Source organism: Hyla sarda, chromosome 2 (genome assembly GCF_029499605.1).
Source record: "Hyla sarda isolate aHylSar1 chromosome 2, aHylSar1.hap1, whole genome shotgun sequence".
Lineage (NCBI taxonomy): Eukaryota > Metazoa > Chordata > Amphibia > Anura > Hylidae > Hyla > Hyla sarda.
Genome location: NC_079190.1, coordinates 431,284,564 through 431,311,781, shown reverse-complemented (window position 1 = coordinate 431,311,781; position 27,218 = coordinate 431,284,564). Strand labels below are relative to the sequence as shown.

The window sequence follows — 27,218 nt, the reverse complement described above, 5'->3', positions numbered from 1 at the left end:
CAGAACTGCTGTAAAACCAGCCACCCCTGTGCAAATCACCAATTTAGACCTCAAATGTACATAGTGCGCTCTCACTCTTGAGCCATGTTGTGCGCCCGCAGAGCACTTTGAGTCCCCATATGGGGTATTTCCGTACTCTGGAGAAATTGCATTACAAATTTTGGGGGTCTTTTTGTACTTTTACCGCTTGTGAAAATTAAAAGTATGGGGCAACACCAGCATGTAAATGTAAAAAATAAAAAAATTTTACACTAACAGGCTGGTGTAGACCCCAACTTTACCTTTTCATAAGGGGTAAAAGATGAAAAAGCCCCCCAAAATTCGTAACACAATTTCTCTCGAGTATGGAAATACCCCATATGTGGCACTAAACTGTTGCCTTGAAATACGACGGGGCTCCAAAGCGAGAGAGCACCATGCGCATTTCAGCCTTAAATTGAGGTTTACATCTGTGGTGACCCACCGGGTAAATGCCAGGAAAACGGGTGTTGTGGTGTGAGTGATGGGATCTGATGTTATTAACCCCGGGGGTCAGATGGTATTAACCCCTATGTGTTCGTGATGCTTGGCTTTTGGGTTCCGGAACACCACATGCCCGGATTCTTCGCTATCCCATGGGCTAGTAGTGAATCAAGAGTCCACAACCAGTTATGGTCAAACGGAGGCCTAAGGCCAGAATTCCCAGAGAGGTGGTCAGGACCCAGAGGACCTCGCAGCTTGCTGGAACAATACTTGTAATAAACTTGACTTGTAATTAGACTTGACTTGACAATGTGCAGGACTTGACCAGTTGTAGTGACACCAGACATAGACTTGTAGACTTACTGGATAGACTTTAGCTTTGTGGGCTTCCAGATGCTGAACACTTGTCCTGAGATCTCTGGTAGCTGCTTCAGCAAAGATTTTGGTGGTACAAGAGAGAGAATTGCAAATGGCCACCCCTTTATATAGTGGGGGGGGGGGGGGGGGGGCTGGACTAAAGCCCATTGGTCAAACTGTGGGTCATAGGCTAAACTGGTGCTCTCTGGAAGTACATATGACAACAAACCATGTGACCTAACATAACGTGTGACCAACTAACATATACGTCCTTTAGACCTCCCACAGGTCCTTGAGACTATCTAGACATAGGATCCTGTCTATGCATTAAAGGAACATACACACATTAATTAAACAAACAAGCAGGAAAACAAGGAGAGACCCTGCAGGAGAGCCCCCAGGTTACTGAAGGACTCAACCTGACAGGGCCTAGAGGTTGTTCAGGACCTGTACTGGGACATCACACATCCAGCACCAAAATATCCTACGTTAGTGTCTCCCAAACAGGATGTCTCCAGCTGTTGCAAAACTCCCAGCATGCCTTGACAGTCAGTGGCTGTCCGTCAATACTGGAAGTTGTTGATTTTCAACAGCTGGAAGCTTTGTTTTGTAAACAGTGCTGTACGAGATGTTTTTTTTTTATTGGATGGGAGAATGTGGGTAACTGTGAAGGGGTATGTGCATATGTAGTGTTTTACTTTTTATTTTGTGTAGATGTAGTGTAGTGTTTTTAGAGTACATTCACACTGGCGGGGGTTTACAGCGAGTTTCCCGCTGGGAGTTTAAGCTGCAGCGGAAAATTTGACACAGCTCAAACTTGCAGCGGGAAATCCACTGTAAACCTGTCCTTGTGAATGTACCCTGTAAATTAACATGGGGGCGGGGGCAAACCTCCTGCTGTTGCAAAGGTACAACTCTCAGCATGCCCTTTGGCTGTCCGTGCATGCTGGGAGTTGGTTATGTAACAGCTGGAGGCACACTGGTTGCAAAACACAGTTTGTTACTTAACTCAATGTTTTGCAAACCAATGTGCCTACAGCTGTTGCAAAACTACAACTCCCAGCATGTACAGTCTGTCAGTGCATGCTGGGAGTTGTAGTTTGCAACAGCTGGAGGCACACTGGTTGAGAAACACTGAGTTAGGTAACAAACTCTGTGTTTCGCAAACCAATGTGCCTTCAGCTGTTGCAAAACTACAACTTTCAGCATGCATTGACAGCCGAAGGGCATGCTGGGAGCTGTAGTTATGAAACAGCTGGAGGCACACTACTACATCGCCCAGCATGCCCTTTGGCTATTTGTGCATGCTGGTTGTTGCAGTTATGCAACAACTGGAGGCACACTTTTTCAAAGGAAAAAAGTGCCTCCAGCTGTTGCATAACTACAAGCCCCAGCATGCACAAACAGCCAAAGGGTGTGCTGGGAGTTGTAGTTTTGCCACCAGCTGTTGCAAGACTACAACTCCCAGCATGCCCTTTGGCTGTGCATGCTGGGAGTTGTTGCTTAGCAACAGCAGGAGGCGAACAACTCAGCTCCTGCTGTATCCTGCTGCCACCACTGAGGATGCTGCTGCTGCCACTGCCCGGGGACCTCTGCCAATGCCACCGACTCCAGGGACCCTCAATGTCGATGCCAGGGACCCCTGCCTGCCCTGATGGACAGGTAAGGGATCCCCGACTTGCCCGATTACCTCCCAGGCGGCTCGGTGATTGATCATTCGTCCAGACCGATCAATCACGCGGTCGTGAGGTGGTACCCGTGCCACCTCACTCCTGCTGGTAAAGGGTGATAGGTGGCATCTCAGACCTTTTTTACTGGATCACCGGGGACGTGGAATTGCCGCTAATCGCCGGTCTGAATTGACCTATAATAGTAATTATGGCGCATTAAATTTGGAGTGTATACAGCTCCAAGTATATGATTTGGAGGTGTATACACTCCAAATTGAATGCTCTTTAATCACTATTATAGGCAGCATTTTGGTGCACCTGTGAGGCTGACAACATACCAGCCAACTTGGGTGGGGCTCATAGCCTTCCTCCGACTCTGTGTGTGCTTAGCCACACTGGAGTGAACTGGGAACAGGCTGTGAGTCAGACCTAATGTCGCTGTAATTGCCTACTGGCCCCTGTTATTGCCCATACGGCACAGGTAGGTCCTGTGTCACTTGAGAAACCTTGGTGTTGGTGTGTGGGCACAGGTATGTCCTTCATATAAGGATATACTGGCTAATGTCTCAATTTTGACATCATTTTGAGGGTTAGTCATATGTTACTGTTTACATCTACCACAGTAGTGCACCTAAATGTATCTATTATTCTATATGTTGCACATCCACACTGTTTATCTGGTGTAGGATGCCATTGTGGCACCTGTAGTCTGCTGCAGGCATCCTCCATTGTATGCATTTTATGCTGGGGATCGCCCTTAGCAACGGACTACAAGCACAGGATCTGCTCCCCCAGCATTAATGCACAACTGCATTAGGGGTTGAGCATTTCCTGCCATTTGAGATCACGTTTTTTCTTGTTCTTATTTAAGACACATTTATGTCACCATCTTGAGATAATATTGTTTTCTGTTCCTCTCTCAGCACCCCTATGGTCAGTCCAAAGACCACAGTAGGCGTACACCATTTCTACCGCCAGTAACAGACTCAAACGTGTGACTGTCTCCCCTTATAGCAGTGTGATTTGTGTTACATAACTGGGAGAGCAGCAAGCGTAGCAACCAGGGAGCAGAACTTCTGTCTGACCTTCAGCTGTATAAAATGGCAGGTAAGGAAAACTTACAAAAAGTGTGCAACCTGTAGGGGCCTCATACAGCCACTAGCAAAAGCTTGAAGATATTTGGGGGGGGGGGGGGGGGAGAGAAAAGACCTATACCCCACACACCCAAAACACGCACAACATACTTAATTCTGTGCACTACAGAGCTCCAACCAGTTGCTAAACTCCCCCTCCCCCTCCTGACTATGTGCTATGCTAACAATGTGGGGGTCTAGCAGGGAGAGCCCTTTTTGGTCTATTCACACATACAGTGTTTTGTGCAGATTTGATGCGCAGGATTTTCTGCAGCAGATTTCAATGTAAACAGAATTACTGAACACAGCTTGAAATCCTGCGCATCAAATCTGCACAGAATACTGTACGTGTGAATAGACCCTTAGGATATGTACACACTATTGTGAACTGAATCTCTGCTTGCAGAATTGTGTGAGCGGCGATTCGATTCTGGCGTCCGCCGCCGCCGAAATACTTCGGCGCGGCACTGCGCTGTCACCATTAACGGCTATGCAGTGTTCACGGACTTCTGCGCAAAGACTTTTTCTTGTTCTTTCTTTGCACTGAACAATTTCAGCGGCGGAATTGTCCACCGCTGAAATTCCGTAGTGTGAACTGGTCTCGCGGAAACCCATTCACACTGATTATGCTCTCAGCGCAATTCCGTTTGCGGAATTCCGCTCACAGAATTCCGTGGGAATTATGTAGTGTGAACATACCGTTAGGGTGCTGTCTGCTTTTTCCCTGTATTGTTATGGCAGTAATATACAAAAATTTTAGGCAGGTATGGAATAAATGCTGCAAGCTAAGAATGATTTAAAAATAAATAGAAATGTTAAAGGAGTATTCCAGCGCAAAATAACTTATCCCCTATCCAAAGGATAGGGGATAAGTTATAAATCATGGGGGGTCCGATCACTGGGCCCCCCGGGATCTCCTGGCCGGGGCCCCCTCCATGTATCTCTATGGGGTACTTGGAGAGGGCGTGTAGGCCGCCGTGTCATGCGGGGACGGAACGCCCCCTTTCCAGCATACTGCTGTGGGCCCCGTCCAGGAGATTCCTTTGGATAGGGGATAAGTTATATTGCACTACAGATCTCCTTTAATTCAGTTATCCCATGCCATCCCAAAACTGGGTTATAGTGTGGGTGAACAGGAGACCGATGAGGGGTTAATGGGTTAAACACATACATGCACTCCAGAGATCTGTCCCTCTGAAGATCGGCATCCATCTTCAGTGAATTGCGTGCTGGAAGTGGACCTGCTGGCTCAATAAGAATATTCATTGTCTCGGGTCATGTGAGCGCTGCGCCGACTGAGCGCTCACGTGACCCGTGACAAAGAATATTCAAATTGAGCCGGCAGGTGGGGAGGCCTAGCAAGAAAGTTAAAAACTCAATGCTACAAAACGGACAGCCATTCATTTGAACCGTTCCAAGAGCTGTAAAACCTCCAACATGTCATAGTGACATGACTGAAGTTATTATTGTCCGGTTGCTGAGACCCCACTGATTGCAAGACTTTCTATAGCCTTTCAATAAAGTCATACACCGATACACTGCTCTCCAGAGCTGAATACAAATGAATGAAGTACACCATGTTGAGCGCTACTGTCTGCTCATTCTAGTGATTGGTGGAGGTCTCAGCACAGCAACCCCCGTCTCCCACAGTAAAAGTGATAGACATCCTTTAAAGGAGAGCTGTAGTGCAATATAACTTTTCCTTCGGATAGGGGGTGTTATAGATTGCGAGGGTCCGACCGCTGGGACCCCCCCCCCCCTGCGATCTCCTGTATGGGGCAGAGGCAGTTTGCAGGAAGTGCCGTGTCGTCCCCAGCAGGAAGCCGCCACAGACATGCCCCCTTCATTTATCTCTATGGGTTACATGGAGGGGGCATGTCGGCCGCCACGTCATACGGGGACGGAATGCCCCCTCCCAGCATACTGCTGCAGCCCCATACAGAAGGGGATGTCATGTCCCCACATGATGTGGCAGCCGACGCGCCCCTTCCATGTATCTCATAGCGATACATGAAGGGGGCGTGTCTGGGGACGGCATGGCACTTCCTGCAAACGTCTCCGTACAGGAGATCGCGGGGGGCCCCAGTGGTCAAACACCCCGCGATCCTTCGGATTGCCCTACAGTTCTCCTTTAATTTTCTGACTCTGAATCTGTTATGAATGGTCTGTAATGTGCATAAAGTCCCCTTTTTACCAAACAGGACATTTTTCATCTACAGACTCCCCCCAAAGAGGACCTCCCCTCTAATGTATAACCAGTTATAGCTGTGCTAATTTAACTGTGTGCCTCCCATGGTCATAATATTCAATTGCATAATAACCTTCAAACTTAGATAAGCATCCAATGGCAGCAAATAATGAATTAGAATTCAGCGTAGGGGGTTAATGGTTAACATGTAGACCGGGACTAGACATAAACTAATCTAGTTATTCAAATTTAGGGATCATTTCCATATAAAGGACATTATGGGAATACAGAGGGACAGTGTAGTGTCCTAGTGGATCTATGAGTTTATTTATTATTGGAAAACTGTAATGTTCTGCGAACTGAAAATATATATTTTATTTTTTATTAATGGAAGGTTGCAGATCATCTCTTGTCCACGTGGACCTGTACAAGAATCCAGAGAAGAGAACCCATGGCTGGTACCTACCATTAATGGCTCCTAATGAAAAAGGACCAAGCTATGCTTGGCTGGACCCATCTAGACTTTACTGCCACCAAGAGGTTTGTTGTATCCCCATTATATATTTAGGGTGCTTGAGTATATGAATCTAATTGGAATGCTATACATTATATTTAATTTATCCACTAGTCGCATTGGACGAGTTACAGTCACGATATATGGTGTTGTGGTGCCGGGAAAGAGTAATGGTGTCTGGAGTGTTGCGGTGATAGTGTAGGGTATATTGGTGTTAACCCTTAATTGTCATGACGCCAGGGTGAGGTTTCCTCAATGTAATGGTCCTACAGCCAACCGTCCCACAAACGGCAGGAAGAAATAACGGAATGTCCACAGCAGATTTTAGGAAGTAAACTTGAAGTAACTTTGCATTTTTTTATGCAACGGCATGAAACATAACAGTCTTTGCGAGAGAGAGAACCGTGGTACAGGTTCCTCACAGGTTTGCTGGGACTCCGGGATCAATGAGCTTTGGTGCTAGCCACTGTGCTAATTTTTTTTAGAAGAATTGGATTTGTAGTAGTCACACAGGATTCAGTAATTTGAGCTTGGAGTAACTCCCGGTTTTGTGGCTGCTAGGTATTAGGCTTCAGGCCTAGCTTGAATTGATGCTGAAGATATGAGAAGTGCTTGCTTTCATGTACAGGTCTCGAGAGAGAATTTAGTGGCTGCAGCCCCTTGTATATTAAGGAGTGGGACAAAGCTCATTGGTCAGCAGAACCTGTCAGTCCTGACCCAGTGAACTCTGGGTATCACATGACCTAAAGGTCCTTAAACCATAATACAATTTAATGAAAGGCACGTGACCTCTAAGGTCCTATACAGAGGTATTCCTATATAACATATTAAGTGTATATATAAATACATTAAAGACCATTTATATGAGGCGACTAGGGGTTAGCCCTACAGGAGAGCCCTATTGACATGGAGGGACTCTGGCTGAGGGGACTTTAGACAAAGGGACAGGACCAGGTCCTGTATCGGGACACCACAGTGTCAATGGGGGAGATATATCAAAACCTGTGCAGAGGAAAAGTTGTCCAGTTGCCCATAGCAACCAATCAGATCACTTCTTTCATTTTTAACAAAGCCTATGCCAAATGAAAGAAGCAATCTGATTGGTTGCTATCGGCAACTGGGCAACTTTTCCTTTGCACAGGTTTTGATAAATCTCCCCCTATTAGTCAGAGTGGAGACAGCAAAAAGGAGCACTTCTCGCTCTACAGCAGGGTTTCCCAACCAATGTTCCTCCAGCTGTTGCAACACAACACCCAGCATGGCTTTGCAACAGCTGGAGGCATACTGGTTGTAATACATTGCTCTAAAGCAGTGGTCTCCAAACTGTGGCCCTCCGAATGTTGCAAAACTACAACACCCAGCAGGCCCGAACAGCCAACGGCTGTCCAGGCATGCTGGGAGTTAAAGTTTTTGCGACATCTGTAGGGGTGAATTTTGGAGACCACTGCCTTAGAGGATGCAGCAAACCCGTCTACTGCATAGGCAGTCTATTGATTTCAATGTGTCCCATGTAATGCCTCATGTTCCCTGTGGTGGCGCTGCAGGGAAATTAAAATATTTGCTACCAGATTTCCCCAGAGATGACTGGGATTCCACTTAATGCAAAGCAATCTCCCTGCTAAGAATAAAGATTGGTCATTGCAAATGCCCTGCTTAGGGTATGTTCATGAGGCGGAATGTCCGTGCGGAATTCCGCCAGAATATTCTGCACACACATTCCGCTGCAGCAGAGTCCCATTGATTTCTGCCCAAAAATCCAGAATCGGGCATCTGCAGAAAGAATAGACTTGTCTATTCTTCTGATTTTGCTGGGAAATGCATTACCGTCTATGAGACGGCGCATTTCTGAGCAGCCCTAACATCCGCTGGAACTTTCAAATGTGCAGAATGTTTACCCGTGATTTCCAGACGGACAAGTCAGTAAGGCTGGGTTCACACTACGTTTTGTCCCATACGGGAGCGCATACGGCAGGGGGGAGCTAAAAGCTCGCGCTCCCGTATGCGCTCCCGTATGTCATTCATTTCAATGAGCCGACCGGAGTGAAACGTTCGATCCGGTCGGCTCATTTTTGCGCCGTATGCGCTTTTACAACCGGACCTAAAACCGTGGTTGACCACAGTTTTAGGTCCGGTTGTAAAAGCGCATACGGCGCAAAAATGAGCCGACCGGACCGAACGTTTCACTCCGGTCGGCTCATTGAAATGAATGACATACGGGAGCGCATACGGTCACATACGGGAGCGCAAGCTTTTAGCTCCCCCCTGCCGTATGCGCTCCCGTATGGGACAAAACGTAGTGTGAACCCAGCCTAAGTCAAGTCATCTGTCTGCTGTCACTATCTTCGGTCAAGTCTATTATGGTCATCGTGGCTGTGCTAAAGTCCGTCAGTCACTGCAAGTCCCAGCAAGCTGCGAGGTCCCCTGTGTTACTGGTCATCTCTCTGGGATCCTGGCCTAGCTGTAAAGACTATTACCATCTGTCTACCTCAGTAAAGCTACCATTAACCCTAACCTGGCCTTGGACTATTATTTGCCCTGCCTAAACTAGGACTAGCGACGCTACCGTTCGAGTGGTTCTCGGTTAAAACCACGCCCTGGTGTCACGAACATGAAGGGGTTAACCACACCTTCCCCTAGGCTGCAACACCTGACCCATACACCTCGCTTCACACCCCGTGGCTTTGCCACACGCCCGTGTGAACGTATCCTTCGGGTGTATGTCTAATTATGATGGCACTTACACGGGCTAGTGGACTCCATTACAACTGAGATGGTGCCTTTGTTTTAACATTTACAAAATACCGTTACCAAATTGACTTCTAAATGCACATTTATTGTATACTGGGATTCAGGGCCGACTCTGTCTATAGGCAGCCGCCTAGAGCGCCCTCTTGATAGGGGCACCACTCTGCCTGCGGCAAGAAAGTTAGCGCTCAGCCAGCGCCACTGTCGCACCCCCTTCCCCCGGTACCATAATAATCTGCATTGTTCTGCCTGCAAGAGGAGCGCAGTGCCGCCTTCGAGACAGGCAGGCCAGGTCCATCCAGCATCCTGACATTGCACACGATTCTATACATCTGCCCCAACTCCTGCTCCGAACCAACAGACTAGTGATCGCGTCTGTCCACCTCGGAGGAGTATTGCTTTCAGTGGTGATGTATGCCATAGAGGCAGACAGGCATGGCCGCTGATGTCCTCTGCTTCATGACATCACAACTTCTTCTCCGCCACCGCTCAGGCTATAGAGGACAATGATGGCACCACTGACAGCCAATGGGGGCTTGTGTGCGGATTCTTACAGCATGTGTATGTTTGTAACAGTGTGTCACTCCAGTAGTGTGGTTATTACATACTGTATAACTCCTTTTAATAAATCTTACAGGCTTAAATCTGTTATATAGGCCCTGCAGGATTGCATTGAAGATCTTCTGCAACCCTTTAAGGATGACCATATAGATCTTGTTGCTGGGATTGACGCCATGGGATTCATACTAGGTAAATCTCACTGACTACAAATTAAATATTTTTTATTTTACCAATGGGCTCATGGGTTAACAGAACTTTCTAACAAATGTATATTCCCCAGTATATAGAGGGTATGACCTTAGAGTACACAGTAGAGATGAGCGAACTTGCAGTAAATTCGATTAGTCAAGAACTTCTCGGCTCGGCAGTTGATGACTTTTCCTGCATAAATTAGTTCAGCTTTCAGGTGCTCCCGTGGGCTGGAAAAGGTGGATACAGTCCTAGGAGACTCTTTCCTAGGAATGTATCCACCTTTTTCCAGCCCACCGGAGCACCTGAAGGCTGAACTAATTTACACAGGAAAAGTCATCAACTGCCAAGCCGAGAAGTTCGTGACGAATCGAATTTACTGTAAGCTCGCTCATCTCTAGTACACAGTTCAAGAATGCATCAGATTTTTAATAGTGGCTTGAGCTGTTTGAAAATTTGGTCTTTAACCTGTCTTGTTTGAACCATCTATTAGTTGGCCAAAAATGAACACCAAAGAGTAGCATTTTTGGGACACATACGCTCACTGTCATTTGATTCAATTGCTTCTTAACACAAATAACTAATCAGCCAGAGACATGGCAGCAACTAGGCATGTGCATGGCAGCATTTAGGCATGTGAATGTGGTCAAGACAACTTGCTAAAGTTCAAACTGAGCATCAGAAAAATTTAGAAAAGGGGATTTAAGATTTTTTTATTTATTTTTTTTATTTTTTTTATATGTGGTATGGTTGCTGTTGCCAGACGGGTTGGTCTGAGTATTTCAGAAACTGCTGATCCCCTGGGATTCTCATGCACAACCATATGCATAGTTATACACAGATAGCTGCCAATCACTGAGCAGGATTGCCCACATGACAACTTAGAATGACCAGAGATTTACATGACTAAATGACAAGTTACTCTGGAACTTCTCTCACAAATCTATATGTCAATCTGCTCAGCTACACCTGTTCTATAACATGTGTGGAAATACTTATCACTTGGTGACGCCAGGGCACTGTTATCCTATACACGGTCCAAGGTTGGAGACAGCTTCTTCTTGGCCAGACACGGGGAGTAAATGAACACATTGACGTCAGGTTACGGATAACTGTCTTTACTAAGCAGGGTGCAGATGGTAATACACATACAGCTGGCTTAGGGTGAAGGGCTGCAGCGTAACCCCTTGGGGGCCCTGTTGCCTTTCTGGGACTTGTGGTGCTTTCACCGCACAGATTAATACTGACTTGTGAGATGGATAGAATAAACCTGGTAGGTAGGGTTCTGCCAAGGTACTGAAGTCTTCTCCACCGGGGCATGAACTTCCAGCGTGCGAGTGATCCTTGCAGAATGACCAGCTTGAATAAATTTGACCTGGGCCTTCCCATGAGGCTTCTACACACAGCACAACACACCTGAACCACACTGTAGCTCAGACTTAGTCTGGACTAGAACTGGGGCAACTCCTTCCCCACAACACTATAAGAGTAATAATTTAGGGGTTCCTATTGGCAGGCAGGGTCACATGGGGTTTACACAGCGCTTCTCTTAAGGGCACAGTAACATATGAATAACATATATACAAATAATTATAGAATTAATCAGAAAATATTACTCTTCAATAAAGTGCAAACATAATTAATATAACTGAGTCTCTAGTGGGCCCAACACCTTGTGCTACACAGCTGCCTGAAGCAGTCCAAAGCCACAGGACAGCCATTGGTGCTGGGATACCACAGATGTCTGCAAATTGGTTTGTATTTCTGTGAAAGGTGCCCTTTAAAGGAATCTGTCATTAGATTTTACCCTATATAACTGTTGGAAACTGGTTATATCTAGTAAAATCAGCTTGCTTATCTCATCTGGAAGTCTTCAGGGCCAGCAGCGATCCTAGAGAAAATAAGTTTGAAAGTTGTCCAGCAACATGTGGTATGGCGGGGTGTGAGGTGCAGGGCAGATGTTGTTAACCTAGGGGCAGATGGTATTTACCCCTTGTGTTCGTGATGCCAGGGCGTTGTTTAGCCATAACCGAATAAAGGGGAAAGTTGATACTATTGGTATAGTAATTTATCCCCTATAATTACAGTCCCGCTGGTGCACTGGGTGAAGTCGCCTGGACCACTCCTGTCTCCAGGGGCAGATGGACAACACTTAGGGCCCCCGGACCAAAAAAAAAGAGCAAGGGCCCCCTGCGAGGCTCTGCCACTGGTTACACTTCTGCCACACCCCTATTCCATCCAAATCCCTCCACACAAAATAAACTAATATTTATATAATAAACACTTTATCGTAGGTAAAATAATTTTCCATGACCAATAATACCAGTATACAAGTAGGAAATATATACCACCATACAATAACTGGAAAATACCACAATACTGTGCTAAATAAAACCACTATACACAGACCAGTACAGTGACCCCCCCGACTTATGATGGCCGCGACATATGATCATTTTAACATATGATGGCCCATCGTATGTTGAAGGCACCATCGACATATGATGCTGCTGTGTGTCGGGTCCATCATACAAACAGCTATCTGACAGCGCTGACAACTTCAGCAACTGACAGATAGTTGTTTAATGTTCCCCGTGTGTCCCGTTCTGCCTCCTGTTACTCACATGCTGTCCTGCTAACTCACGCAGGCTTCCACTGCGAGCTCCGTGTAAGCCCTGCCCCCCCCCCCCCCAGTGCAGCCATAGCCAATAGCCTGCAGCCTCTTGCTGCAGGCATCCAATGAGCTGCTGTCTGCCCTCCCCTTCCTTTCCTATAGAGCTGTAGTCGGCAGGATCGTAATGGAGGACATTCTGTCTCCCCTGAAGGTATTTAAAGAACTGTACAGTACTGTATGCGATGTCACACATCACATACAATACATATACACACTATACACCCCATACATCAATGTTTCCCTATCAGTGTGCCTCCAGCTGTTGCAAAACTATAACTCCCAGCATGCCTGTACATGGCTGTACATGCATGCTGGGAGTTGTAGTTGTGCCACAGCTGGAGGCACCCTGGTCTGTTAAACACTCCATATACACTCCACATACCATGGTCATCCCAGAACCAATTAGCAGTTTCCCATAGAGATATGTATTCAACATACAATGGTTCCGAGGCCCCAGAACCAATTACCATTTTTACATAGACATATGTACTCGACATATGATGGTTTCAACATATGATGGTTCTACTGGAACCAATTAATATCATATGTTGAGGGACCACTGTATACTATACAGGTTCTCTATACTATTCTATACTACTCTAATTATAAGTAATTTATATACAGTGCCCATATAGTGTTAGATGCCAGCTGTACAGAGATCTATATACAATATAAGTGATTATATACAGGACCATATGGCGGTAGATATCAGCTGTACACAGGATCTTTATACTATAGAAGTGATTAGTTACATCTAGGGACTCGCAATTAGGTATTTTCTGATTGGCGGCAACATCTTTCCTTTTCTTCTCCGTTCGGATCAGACAGCCATGATGATCTCTTAATATCTGCAGGACAAACATGTTAGACTCCCCCAGGGGCAGGGACGTGCACACATAGGGTTCAAAGGGGGCTTCAGCCCCTGCCCTTTTTCGCCCTTGCTTCTTTAATGCCCTTTTTTTATTTTTGCAAAACTGGTAGACAAAGTAAGTCTGCTCACTCTATAGAGGTGCTACTTCTCTGCAGGGGTCACTTGTATAGCGCTGGCACTGGCAGGGAGATGCTCGGCTCCTTTAACAAGCAGGATAAGGATTGATGCAGCACTTATTGCAGTGGTGGTCAAAAATCACATGGCGGCCCTGAAGTACACTAATGTTGTGTATATAAGTTTTTATATTTGTCTGTAATCAGTGTTTCCCAACCAGGGTGCGGCCAGCTGTATTGGATGTCTGGCCATGCTGGGAGTTGTAGTTTTGCAACAGCTAGAGTCACCCTAGTAGTGAAACACTGATTTATGCATGTGTGTGTATTTATCAATGTCTCACAACCAGAGTGCCTCCAGCTGTTGCAACTGCTGAAAGCACTCTGGTTGGGAAACACACACACACATATACATATTTATATTAAGGGATGTGGGACTCCTATCTCCCGACACCAGGGACATATTACTGGTGGTTGTAGTCGTGCTATGTTCCTTTACATACTGGTGGTTGTAGTTGAGCTATGTTTGGGTGGAGGCGGGGGGGGGGGATGATTTTGAGGAGATCAAGCATATAATGGCCTATAACCAAACCAGTGTTTCCCAACCAGGGTGTCTCCAGCTGTTGCAAAACTACAACTCCCAGCATGCCCAGATGAGTTTTGCAACAGCTGAAGACACCCTGGTTGGGAAACTCTGAATCAAACATTATCAGAACAAAATAAAAGAAGAATAGAACTACAGAAGTAATTTTTTCACGTTCGTGTTTTCCTCCTCACATTCTAAAAATCATAACGTTTTCCATTTTCCACCTATATACCCATATAAGGGCTTGTTTTTTACATCAGAAATCGTACTTTGTAATGACTTCAATCATTTCACCACAAACTCTATGGCAAAACCAGAAAAATATTTGTGGGGCAAAAGTAAAAACAAAACAGCAATTTTGTAACTTTTGGGGGCTTCTGATTCTACGCAGTGCACTTTTCGGTAAAAATGACACTTAATTTTTATTCTGTAGGTCCATACGGTTACAAGGATACCTAATTTATGTAGGTTTTATTTTATTTTTCTACTTTAAAAAAATTATATCTACATGCACCAAAATTCGTGCACCCTTAACGACGCAGGACTACCGGCTCCCGCGATATGAAGGGGGGTCGCGCTGCGACCCCGCAACACATCGCATCGGTCCTGGCGCTCATCAACGGCCGGGACCCGCAGCTAATACCACACATCGCCGATCGAGGCAATGTGCGGTATTAACCCTTTAGAAGCAGTGGTCAAAGCTGACCGCCGCTTCTAAAGCGAAAGTATCCCGGCTAGTCAGTTGGGCTGTTCGAGACCGCCGCGGTGAAATCGCGGTGTCCTGAACAGCTGACAGGACACCGGGAGGGCCCTCACCTGCCTCCTCGGTGTCCGATCGCCGAATGACTGCTCCGTGCCTGAGATCCAGGCAGGAGCAGTCAAGCGCCGATATCACTGATCACAGGCGTGTTAATACACGCCAGTGATCAGCATAGGAGATCAGTGTGTGCAGTGTTATAGGTCCCTATGGGATAACAATGATCAGTATAAGAGATCAGTGTGTGCAGTGTTATAGTCTCCTATGTGACCTATAACACTGCAAAAAAAAGTTTAAAAAAAGTTAAAAAAAAAGTGTTAATAAAGGTCATTTAACCCCTTCCCTAATAAAAGTTTGAATCACCCCCCTTTTCCCATAAAAAAAACAGTGTAAATAAAAAAAATAAACATATGTGGTATCACCGCGTACGTAAATGTCCGAACTATAAAAATATATAATTAATTAAACCGCACGGTCAATGGCATACGCGCAAAAAAATTCCAAAAAAGTCACTTGTATTTTGGTCACTTTTTATACCATTAAAAAATTAATAAAAAGTGATCAAAAAGTCCGATCAAAACATAAATCGTATCGTTAAAAACTTCAGATCACGAGCCCTCATACCGCCCTGTACGTGGAAAAATAAAAATGTTATAGGGGTCAGAAGATGACATTTTTAAACGTATACATTTTCTTGCATGTAGTTATGATTTTTTCCAGAAGTGCGACAAAATCAAACCTATATAAGTAGGGTATCATTTTAACCATATGGACCTACAAAATAAGGTGTAATTTTTACCGAAATATGCACTGCGTAGAAACAGAAGCCCCCAAAAGTTACAAAATGGCGTTTTTTCTTCGATTTTGTCGCACAATGATTTTTTTTTTCCGTTTGGCGTGAATTTTTGGGTAAAATGACTGTCACTGGAAAGTAGAATTGGCGATGCAAAAAATAAGCCATAATATGGATTTTTAGGTGGAAAATTGAAAGGGTTATGATTTTTAAAAGGTAAGGAGGAAAAAACGAAAGTGCAAAAACGGAAAAACCCTGAGTCCTTAAGGGGTTAAAATTGTCATCTTCTGACCCCTAAAAGTTTTTTATTTTTCGGCATATAGCGCGGTATGAGGGCTCATTTTTTGCGCCGTGATCTTAAGTTTTTATCGGTATCATTTTTGTTTTGACCGCTTTTTACAAAAAAAATGTATATTATAAAAAAATTGTGCCTTTTTTTATTTGAGCCCCTGCCCTCCAAAATGTCTGTGCACGTCCCTGCCCAGGGGTTATGTCCTGGGAAGAAAAGTGTGGGAACTCACCTAAGATTTCCACTTAATGGCTGGTCCTGCAGGACTCCTGCTTATGGGAGCAGTGTTTCTGCTGTGGAAAAAGTGCAGGAACTCAGTTCCCATGCATTCCTGCAGGACATGAGCCCTGCCCTCCCTTTCTCTACACAATCTTCCCATTTATAGGCCCACAAACTGTAATAATGCCCTCCTTGGTGTCCTGCACAGTAAAAGGGCAAGTAGGTAGTAGCCAGGTAAATAGGTAACTAGGTAGGTAGATCAGGAAGCCAGATTTGTAGGTGGGCGACTAGCCAGGAAGGTAGGTAGCCAGGCATGTATGAAGGCCAAGTATGTACATAGTTAGTAGGGATGTAAGAAAAAATCGATTCTCGCGATAATCGCGATTTTTCATTTGCCGATACAGAATCGATTCAAAATATTTTTGAATCGATTCTTTTAGGGATGTGGAATTTTTAATAAAACGCACTTTTCTTACCTGCCAACGAGCCCGCGGAGCTCCGGTACAGGTGTTCGGTCCCCGGGCTGTATTCTTCTTACTTCCTGTTAGTCCGGCACGTCACATGGAGCTTCAGCCTATCACCAGCCGCAGCGATGTCCCGCCTCCGCTGGTGATAGGCTGAAGCTCCATGTGATGTGCCGGACTAACAGGAAGTAAGAAGAATACAGCCCGGGGACCGAACACCTGTACCGGAGCTCCTCGGGCTCGTTGGCAGGTAAGATAAAGTGTGTTTTATTTTATTTTGCAGCACCGGAGTACTAGATCGCCGCTGTCAAAGCTGACAGCGGCGTCTATTGGGATCTATGAATGCTCCCAGGTGGGCGATATATCGCGATGTATCGTCACCTAGACGGTATCGCGATATATCGAATCGCCACACTGGTATCGCGATTCGAATCGAATCGCCAAATTCTTGGCGATTCACACCCCTAATAGTTAGGTAGCCAGGTATATAGGTAGCAAGATATGTAGGTAGGTAGTTAGACAGCCAGGTCTGTAGGTAGTTAGTCAGGTCTGTAGGTAAGTATTTAGGCATCCAAGTATAAAGTTAGGTAGCCAGGTAGTTAGTCAAGTAGGTAGCCAGGACCCTCCTCCACCCAGTGGCGGATCCAGAGTCAATTCTCGGGAGGGGAACTATCATAGTATTTTGTGTTAGCGGATAGAAAATAAGGTCTGGTTTACGGAAGTTACAGGTAGGTAATGCCCTGAGGTAGGTAGTATCCCCAGGAGGTATTGCCCCTCGTAGATCATGCCCCCAGGTAGTTAATGTCCCCCAGGTAGGTAGTCATGCCCCCTGTAGGTAAATACCCCAGATAGCTGCCCCCTGTTTGAAAACCGCCTATGTAGGTAGTAGGTAGCCCTCCTATTAGTTTGGTAGTTTGTCCCCATGTTAGCTAGGCAGGAACATATGGGAAAATTGAAGAGTTCCCCCACAGTAGGATTCAAGGCAACAGAGTTCCACCACACTAGGTGTAGCCAGCAGAGTCCCCTCAGCCCCAAACGAAGTAGCGGTAGCGGCAGCAGGCCCTTTACCTGGCCAGGCCCTTGGACCACGTCTAAATGGACCGGCTGGTCAGTCCGCTCCTGCCTGTCTCCTCCTGTAATCCGGCTGGACCAACCAGCCTGAGCCTCCCATCAGCAGTGACATGGAGCCATGGCCGGCTCTGCCTATAGGCAAAATAGGCAGCCGCCTAAAGCACCTTCTTGATGGGGGACCCACTCTGTCTGCCACAAGAAAGTTAGACAGCCACTATCTGAACCACTTGCTCAACCAGCTCAGCCAACAGCACCACCATAACCCTTCTCTGATGTGTCCCCTCCCCCCCCCCCCAGTAGTAAGGTATTTACATAAGAAGGGGGTTTGTTACAGTGTGTCACCCCAGTAGAAAATAGATTACATGAGGAGGGGGCTTGTTGCGTGTGTCCACCAGTAGAAAATAGATTACATGAGGAGGGGGCTTGTTATAGTGTGGCACCCCTGTAGAAAGGTGATTACATGAGGAGGGGGCTTGTTATAGTGTGTCACCCCAGTAGAAAGGGGATTACGTGAGGAGGAGGATTGTTAGTGTCTTCCCAGTAGTAAGGTGGGGTGTGTCAAATGGCGGGCCAATGTGCGGAGTCAAGAGGGATGGCAAAATTAGCTTTTTGCCTAGGGTGGCAAAAATCCTTGCACCAGCCCTGCGTGGAACCAAGGCCTCCTGGAACTGTCACATGGCTCCATATCACTACTGAGAGGCGACTCAGTCTCAGTGGCCCAGCAGGGATACAGGAGGAGACTGGAGTGCGGGCAACTGCCCCAGGGCATCAGCGGGACTATAAGTATATAGGAGCTACATCACTGTGGCAGGAAAGTCACACACAAAAAAATAAAAAATAAAGATTCTGCTTGCGGATTCATTGAGAGAATGAACATAGTCACACATTCATTCGATATATTTAATCTTTTGGCGGATCAGTTTCCACAGCAGAATTTTCCGCTGCTGAAATTCTGCAGTGTGAATGACCCGTTCGAAGACCCATTCACACATATTTATTCAATCGCCCCACAATTAACTTTTTTTCGCCATAGATTTTGTGGTGAAATGATTGACGTCATTGCAAAGTACAATTGGTGGCGCAAAAAACAAGCCCTTATATGGGTCTGTAAGTGGAAAATTTCAAGTGTTATGTTTATTAGAGGAGGAAAAAGCGAAAGCGCATAAATGAAGAAAAGTCCTCAAGGAGTTAAGGTTCATACAGGAGAATTGTAACTTGGCGTGTGGAAAATCCATAGTGTGAACATACCCTTATGCTTCCAATCATACATAATTTGGTGGTATGCTTGAATTATGCAGCCAAATATATAAGTATAGACATCACAGCAATTACCAGCTACATATAGGGGGAGATTTATCAAAACCTGTGCAGAGGAAAAGTTGACCAGTTGCCCATAGCAACCAACCAGATTGCTTCTTTAGTTTTTAAAAGGGCCTTTACAAAATGAAAGAAGTGATCTGATTGGTTGCTATGGGCAACTGGTCAACTTTTCCTCTGCACAGGTTTTGATAAATCTCCCCCATAGAGTTCTCCTTATCCTAAAAGGTTTCACTCACCTCCATGTTTCTTTATTTTATTGTCCCTCCAGCCACATGATTTACTTGGCCACTAGATGGAGCTCACTGCAAATAGTTATAGTGAGCTCCCCCTAGTGGTAACTGTTATTTTATTCTATGGTTGTGTGATGCAAATCAGGGAATATGGAGGCTTTTTGTAGGAAACAGAGCTGAGATGGTTATAAAAAAAATAATCTACTCACGTAGATTACATACAGGTAAATATTGGGTACATACAGCATGCTTAATCCTTCTACATTCCAAATCATTGGAAATATTTGGTGTTAACTCATATACTATACCTGGCTTCCAGGAGTATTAGATATATAAGCCATAACCACCATGGATAATGGATAACACCATTAATTTCCCTATCACCCTAGAGCAGCATAAATACCGGGCAATGGAATAGCTAAAGACTCTGGCCCTGGTCCCAAACGTCAGCTTGTCCCTCCTCAGCCCTGGGTAACATCTCCTTACAGTTATCTACAGCAGAGGTCCCCCACCCAGTCCTCAGGGACCACCAACAGTCCAGGATTTTTCCCTGTTCTCTTCCAATGGAGTTACTGAAAACTATACTCTCAATATATTAACATATAGCGTCCTAATAAATACAGAGAAACTTCTTTGAGAAGACAACCCAAAACTGCATTTAAACTTAGTCTACTGTGGATGTCTCAGCGGAAAAAAGGCTTCTATGCATGTTTAGATGACTGAAAATTCATCAAAATGCCCTTATATAGCCCAGTGAGATTCCAGGTGTGTGAACCATAATATGGGACACACAAAATCGGGACTTAGTTCTAAAGCGCTTCCCCTCAAATAAGTGAATGGTATGCCAAGGCAGAAGGATTTCTTGGTATAAGGAATTTATTGCAACAATTAGTTTCGAGCTTTCCAGGGCACCCGGCGTTTAGAGCATCGGGTGCAGCAACGGAGGCTGGTGACATCATGGCCACGCCCCCTCAACGCAAGCATGATGAGCAGAGCGTGAGCGTGACGTCACGAGCCTCCGCCCCGCATCACCAGTCATCTGGCATGGAGCAAAGGTAGCTCTGTGCATCGGATGTCTGGGGTGCCGCTGCCGAGATCGTGGGGGGTCCCCAGCGGTGGGACCCCCACAATCAGACATCTTATCCCCCACCCTTTGGATAGAGGATAAGATGTCTAGGGGCGGAGTACCCCTTTAAGTAGAGCTAGCAGTGAATGCTGTGTGGCGCTCCATGGTTACTGGCTTTAACGGATATGACCATTATTTATATGATCTTTTCTACCCAAATAGGAGCTGCCATAGCTGCACATTTAGGCAAAGGCTTTTTAGCCATCAGGAAAGCTGGCCACCTATGTGTTAAGACCTATAGCCAGTCATATGTTGACTACTCCAAAAGGGAAAAATGCATGGAGGTCCGGACTGATGCCATTAGACCAGGTGAGAGATCAGGAGTATCAAGGTAAGTAACTTGCTGTCTGGTTGCAAGAACTGCTCAACCTTAGATGATCGGGTCTTTGAACAATTTCTAACATGACTTTACCCTATGCAACCACATGTTCTCAAAAAAATCACAGCTGCATGGGGGGGTTTGTGTTACCCAAGTTTCTCTCTGGACAGGATGCAACATTTCTTCTATGCATGTATTTAAAGAATCTGCTTGTGAATATTGGACTGATGCAAAACTCATCCTACAGTTATGTCTCAGGGAGATATGTAAATGATTATAGGTGTGTTGGATAAGATGCTGGGTCTTGCCACAAGAGGGCATAAAAGTGCTTTCCCTGCAGCCCTATAATAAGCTCTCAGAGGCTACTTATGGGTAGTGTGCATCTTAGTGACAGATTGTTGACTGCTAGACATGCCTCTACAATGCACTTGAAGACATTTTGCCAAGTTGAAAGGCTTTAAGAGGCAGGGTATCGCTGAAATAAGCAAAGCATTGATTGTTTTGACAAACTGCTTGCCATCTAGGCCATCCTGACCAGGCTGTTAGGCTATGTTCCAATGGCGGAATATCCCCAATTCCACACAAACTCCATTCAGCAAAGCTTGTTGAACGGCATTGCAGAATTTCAACGTTGTAATCCTGTGTTCTCAAAACAAAGTCAAAGCCCCATTGACTTCAATGGGATTCCGCTGCAGAATTCTGCTAAATTAGACATATCTTTAAATTTTGTGGAATGTGGAAATTCCGCTGTGTGACTGGGACATTTAAGTCAATGGGCAGTTCATTTCGGAAGAATTTCCAGTGGAATTCTTCTGTGGAATTCAACACCGAAATTCCGCCATGTGAACATAACCTAAGGCGGTGTTGGGAGCAGTGGTTATGTGAGACGCACACACAGTGACCTGGCTCCAGATGACTCCAACAGATCACCAGTAGAGAGGATTATTTGATCCACCAACAAGCATGAGCAGCTACCACAGTTTCCTTGTTCAAAATCCAGACACAGGTGACATCTTCATTACACACCCCTGGCTCTGCTCTAACTGTTTAAAAGGGGTACTCCACTGCCCCAGCACTCGGAACATTTTGTTCCAATCGCTGGGTGTGGGCTGCGGTAGGTCGTGACCTCACAGCCATGAGCCTTGTGACGTCACGCCGCGCCCCCTCAATAGAAGTCTATGGGAGGGGGCGTGGCAGGCGCAACTTTTCCTCTGGACAGGTTTTGATAAATCTCCCTCATTGTCTTCTGCAATGTATCCAGGTTCTGTTTGGGATAGGACCATGGTCCGGGTTTAAAGAGTACCTGTCACTAAAACTTTTATAAACTAACTCAGGCCATGTTTCCTAACACTCCTCCCACTCTTAGAAAAAATGTCAGAGCTTTAAAAAGGTCTGTATCTTACCGTTCTTCTTGCTCACATAGTAAAATTTTCCAGCAGAAGTAGGCGTTTCCCAGTAGGCATGACATCACTGAAGCCTGCTGGGGGACCGCTTCCGCCTCACATCATTGCTGTGATGAATAGAAGACCTCAAGCTCTGTGCAGCAGCTTTCAGTCTGTGTATCTTTCAGCGAGGCTCTTTGCAGCTTTTAGTCTGTGCGGCTGCTTTCAGTGAGGCTCTTTGCAGCTGTCAATCAAGCTCAGTGCAGAGAAACTCTTCCTGAGTTTGGTCTCCTGCCATTACATGCAGGAGACCAAAATCTGAGATTTTGACTAGACAGAATGTATTCTGGCCAAGAAGGGAGACCCTTGTGGCCAGAAATATACAGCAGAAAAACTAACATATGCCAAATAAATAACTTTTGTATGTTTTAAGGAATCAAATATCAAAAATCATGTTTAATGACAGTGCCCATTAAAGTAGGGAGGCCTCATGCTGAGCTTTTTAATCCTGCCTTTGCTGTGGAGCAACACACTGCCCCAACTGCTGGTGTGGTGATCTGGGGAGCCATTGCATACAACAGGCAGTCACCTCTAGTAGTGATACGAGGGACACTAGCAGCTCAGAGATATGTGCTGAACATCCTGCGGCCACATGTGTTGCCTCTTATGGCTTCCAGCTGCCATTTTCAGTAGGATAATGCTTGCCAGATTACAGCACTTCCTTGGCCTTCCTGGTCACCAGATTTTTAACCAAACATTTGAGATCAGCTGGTGCGCCAACTTCGTTTACCTACAAGTGTGCAGGATCTAAAGGTCCGGCTGAAACATTTGTGGGCAAATGTACCACAAGATGCCGTACGGAACCTACATTCCTCCATTTCCAATTGTATCTCCTCTTGTATCCAGGCTAGAGGTGGCTCAACAGGGTACTAGAGCCTCCTTTTAAATTGTACAGTTTCCCTGAATAAACATGTTTCTGCTCTAATATTGTAGCACACACATAGGGGGAGATTTATCAAAACCTGTCCATAGGAAAAGTGTCCCATAGCAACCAATCAGCTTGCTTCTTTTATTTTTAACAAGGCCTCTGCAAAATCAAAGAAGCAATCTGATTGGTTGCTATGGGCAATTGGGTACTTTTCCTCTGGACAGGTTTTGATAAATCTCCCCCATAATGTTTCATTCGGTTCCAATAACTTTGTCTTGGTGCGTTATTTTTGTCAATGAGTATCATACATATGGAGGGGCCAATGATCTTTTCTGTATTTATTCCATACACCATAAGATATTTGGACTGCATCTTTCAACAGCATTTCCCCAGAAGTGGCACTATTTGGCTTTACAAGGGGCTCCTCAGTTGGGTTGTTTATAGTACATAGATGTGTGGGGTCCTCCAGAGGGAGGAAAAAACATTCTATTCTTTGTAGCTGCTCTTCATTCTGGGTAACTGATGGAGGTTCTGAATGTGGTACTTCCCACTTTAAAGGATACCTCTAATAGTGCTCCCAGCAGAAGAATATGGCCTAAAATATCAAGGCCGCTTCTGATCCAGTGACTTGCTTGCAGACTATCTCAATCTGGAGACTAAGCTTCCAATAGTCCCATAGACTTGTATGGGACTTCTGGCAACTCAGTCTGTAAACAAACAAGTCATAGTCTGTAAACAAGTCATGGGAATATTTTAGGCCATATCCTGCCCATGGGAGAACTAATGCCTTTTAAGAATGTTCTGCTAGGGTATTTGAAATGTTTTCTACATTAGACAACCTACTTTAAGGGGTTATCTCTAGTTTAAAAGAAATCCCCTATCCCCAGGATAGTGGATAACTGGTGTGGGTTCGACCTCTAGGACCCCCACCGATTACAAGAATGGAGGTCATTTGTCCCTGAGTGAATGGAGAAGCAGGGTAAATGCTTGGCTACCTTTCCATTCACGGTCTATGGGACTTTGGAACATAGCGAACTTCAGAGATTAGTAATATGCAGAAGTCCCATAGAGAATGAATGGAATAGCAGTCGAGTATGCATGCTGCTGCTGCGTCATTTACTCCGGAGACATCTGATCTCCATTCTAGTGATTGAGGACAATTGCATATCTGCCTGCTCATATCTGCGCTACGGATATTCCTGAATAGATCAGACAGATGGTTCATGTCCAGAACGTGTGTTTTTTTTAGGTGTGCGCATCCTATTAGTGGATCAGTGGATTGAGACAGGAGGAACCATGAGTGCAGCCATTAAACTGGTGGAAAATCAAGGTGGGGTTGTTGCAGGTAAGAACCAAAATATTTTTAGGATTTTTCTGCACAAGGCAGGAAGCTTGCATTGTAGAGATAAATAATTTAAAGAACACAATTTACCTGTATATTTTATATAGTAGATGGTCTATAATATATAATGGACTTAATGGTCTATAATAGCAATATAGATTAGTCAAGTTTCTTGGTGTGAAGTGGGAAGGGCCATACACAAGTCATTGGAATAACCATTGCCTTTTTATAGGAATTGCTACCATCTGTATTGAGGACAGCGATGGAGGCAAATGGGTGAAAGAAAACTACAAATGTTCTGATTGTGTTCCTGATGATATGCGGAGCCAGTTTAATGGCCATTTATTGGAGAGCTTCCATGCCTTCCACAACTAGCAGAACAATTTCTGATCTTCTCCCTGGCACCATAGTAAATCACTAGATCTGCATTCATCTAAATGAATACATCCATGTATCCAACAGCTTGCCATAGGACTGACCATAAGTACTTATATACCACAACATGTGCATGGTGACTGCTCCTTCATAAAATGTAGGATAAATATGTTCCAGAAACGATGATATAGCAATATCACAAGATGCCTAGGAGTCTTCATTGTCGGCTGCTTTTACAACTTTGTAGGGTAAAGAAATGACAGCATGCAAGTATTATTCCTCTATTTCATCTAGTTACCAAAGGATGAACAATGTGAACAGCTAAATCCTTCTGGAAAATGGATTCTCTATTGGAAATGTATTTCAACTGTCCAATACTGTAATAAAGTAAATACCCATCAGCAGAGTTTAAATGAATATTTTGTGCAAACTATAAAATGCAGTTTTAGGTCACTAGATAGTCAAATGTTGGTTTATATTAGCAAATCTATTTTTTTTTTTTTTTTTTTTTTTTTTTTTTTTTTTATGGAATCTTCCTGTCATACTTTGGTGGAAAACAATTTTTTAACTCGACTGGTGCCAGAAAGTTAAACAGATTTGTAAATTACTTCTATTTAAAAATCTTAATCCTTCCAGTACTTATCAGCTGCTGTATGCTCCAGAGGAAGTTCTTATCTTTTTGAATTTCTTTTCAGTCTGGCCACAGTGCTCTCGGCTGACACCTCGGTCCATGTCAGAAACAGTCCAGAGCAGGAACAAATCCCCCATAGCAAACCTATCTGGACAGTTCCTGACTAGTGATGAGCCGCAGGGGCCATATTCGAATTCGCAAAAAAAAAAAGAAGAATATTCGTCATTACGAATATATATCATAAACACCGACAAAGTGTATAGGGATTGTAGATGCACAGTATAATAACCGATATAATATCACCCCCTATAATAAATAGTAAACCCCCAATGTATATTGCAACTCCCAACAACACAGTAAAAAACCAAAAGAACAAAAAGGGAGTTTTGGCAAACCAGTGTATTAAAAGATATAAGGTTTATTGTTATACATTAAAAAACACATGTAAAGAGGAAACAAACATCAAAAAAGAGGCATCACCGGACATATTAAAAAAGATCTTAGTATAACAAATGGAGAGGTAGGTATGTGTATGAGGTAGAAAGATTGACAATATTGTAGCTAAAGGCACTTGTAAAAAGTAAGAACTGCAAAAACTGCATACAATATAAAGTGCCATATGCTATATATCATATTAGTAAAAAAGACTATGCAAATACATGGTAAAGATGCCATAAAACAGGATACCTACACACTGCACAAGTGGTATAAGTTCAGGATGACACCACTCCAATGCGCGTTTCGGCACGTGACCTTCGTCCGGAAATAATACTGTTATTCAGTATGACATGCAGATTACAGGCATCTTTTTAGAATCACTGCTGCAGAGCAGCACAATGAAAGAACCTGGAGGTGGCATCAGTATGAGGAGACCTTATAGTGGCTGAATGGAACAGCTTAGAGGTGGCTGATGCATGAGGAGACCATATAGTGACTGACTGGCACAGCCTGGAGGTGGCATCAGGAGTCCTGAAAGTGACCCTAATGCAAGGAATTTCTGAAACTGGGGACCAGCACCTTAATTATGTTTTGCAGTATCCATGGCAGCACAATGAGAGAGCCTGGAGGTGGTAGAATCAGCATGAGGAGACCATAGAGCAGCACAATTAGAGATCCTGGAGGTGGCAGCATCAGCATGAGCCCATATGGCGGCACAATCACAGTGCCTGGAGGTGGTAGCATCAGCATGAGGAGACCATATGATGGCACAATGACAGAGCCTGGATGTGGTAGCATTATCATGAGGGCCATGCCAACTGAGGGTTGAGTGTGAGGAACCTACCGACTGTTGACTGGGGGTTTCTGAGGTCACTTGGGATGAAGTGGATGACCGAGTAAACCCATCAATCATGGTTGCTGGTCACTACACGACTGCTAGCTGACACCGGGAGCTCGGACCTCTTGCTGCGACCTCTGCCTGCGCCTGATGAATTTAGGCCTCTGTCACTCCTCTGTGCACGTCCTGGCACTTCTCTGCCTGACATACTTATTGCGTATATGAGGGGAGTACAATATGCCTTACTACGCTTAATACAGTTTGTCTAGAACATCAGCCGGTGATTACTTTTGTCTGTGCTTTCACAGTGTTTAGGCCCTTGACAGATTAACAGGTACAAAATAGTACACTACTTAGATGTACGTATGCGGTATGAGGGCAGAAAAATGCGCTACAGTACCCTTAAACATATTTTTGGAACATAGTTCATAAGGTTGAAAAAAGACCAGAGTCCATCAAGTTCAACCTATATCCCTAATGAGTCCCTACGGAGTTAAGCCAGAGGAAGGCAAAAAAAACCCTCATACTAGAGGTAAAAATTCCTTCCCGACTCCAAATATGGCAGTCAGAATAAATATCTGGATCAACGTTCTGTCCCTATAAATCTAATATACATAACCAGCAATGTTCTTACTC

The 27,218-nt window shown here is 44.8% G+C and overlaps 1 protein-coding gene and 1 long non-coding RNA gene across 2 annotated transcripts in view; one reads left to right on the top strand and one right to left on the bottom strand.

Annotated features, from left to right (window-relative positions):
- The window catches only part of LOC130356921 (uncharacterized), a 37,892-nt gene extending 18,640 nt beyond the window's left edge, over positions 1–19,252 (bottom strand). The window contains exon 1 of the long non-coding RNA XR_008889037.1: positions 19,210–19,252. This is a non-coding gene — a long non-coding RNA (uncharacterized LOC130356921). The remainder of the gene's footprint in view (positions 1–19,209) is intronic.
- On the top strand, positions 2,352–25,076 carry LOC130356920 (adenine phosphoribosyltransferase-like). Its single transcript, XM_056559092.1, has 7 exons — positions 2,352–2,481; positions 3,413–3,596; positions 6,205–6,350; positions 9,726–9,819; positions 20,492–20,638; positions 24,208–24,303; positions 24,533–25,076. Exons 2-7 carry the CDS (start codon positions 3,590–3,592, stop codon positions 24,673–24,675), a joined length of 633 nt encoding a protein of 210 aa, XP_056415067.1. The 5' UTR covers positions 2,352–2,481; positions 3,413–3,589; the 3' UTR covers positions 24,676–25,076.
- The last annotated feature ends 2,142 nt before the right edge of the window (positions 25,077–27,218 follow it).

Bases quoted from the DNA above. Each gene is read 5' to 3' on its own strand.
- LOC130356920 (XM_056559092.1), top strand. The intron at 6,351-9,725 runs GTTTGTTGTATC...TCTGTTATATAG, and splicing joins GACTTTACTGCCACCAAGAG to GCCCTGCAGGATTGCATTGA. The intron at 20,639-24,207 runs GTGAGAGATCAG...TGTTTTTTTTAG, and splicing joins GACTGATGCCATTAGACCAG to GTGTGCGCATCCTATTAGTG.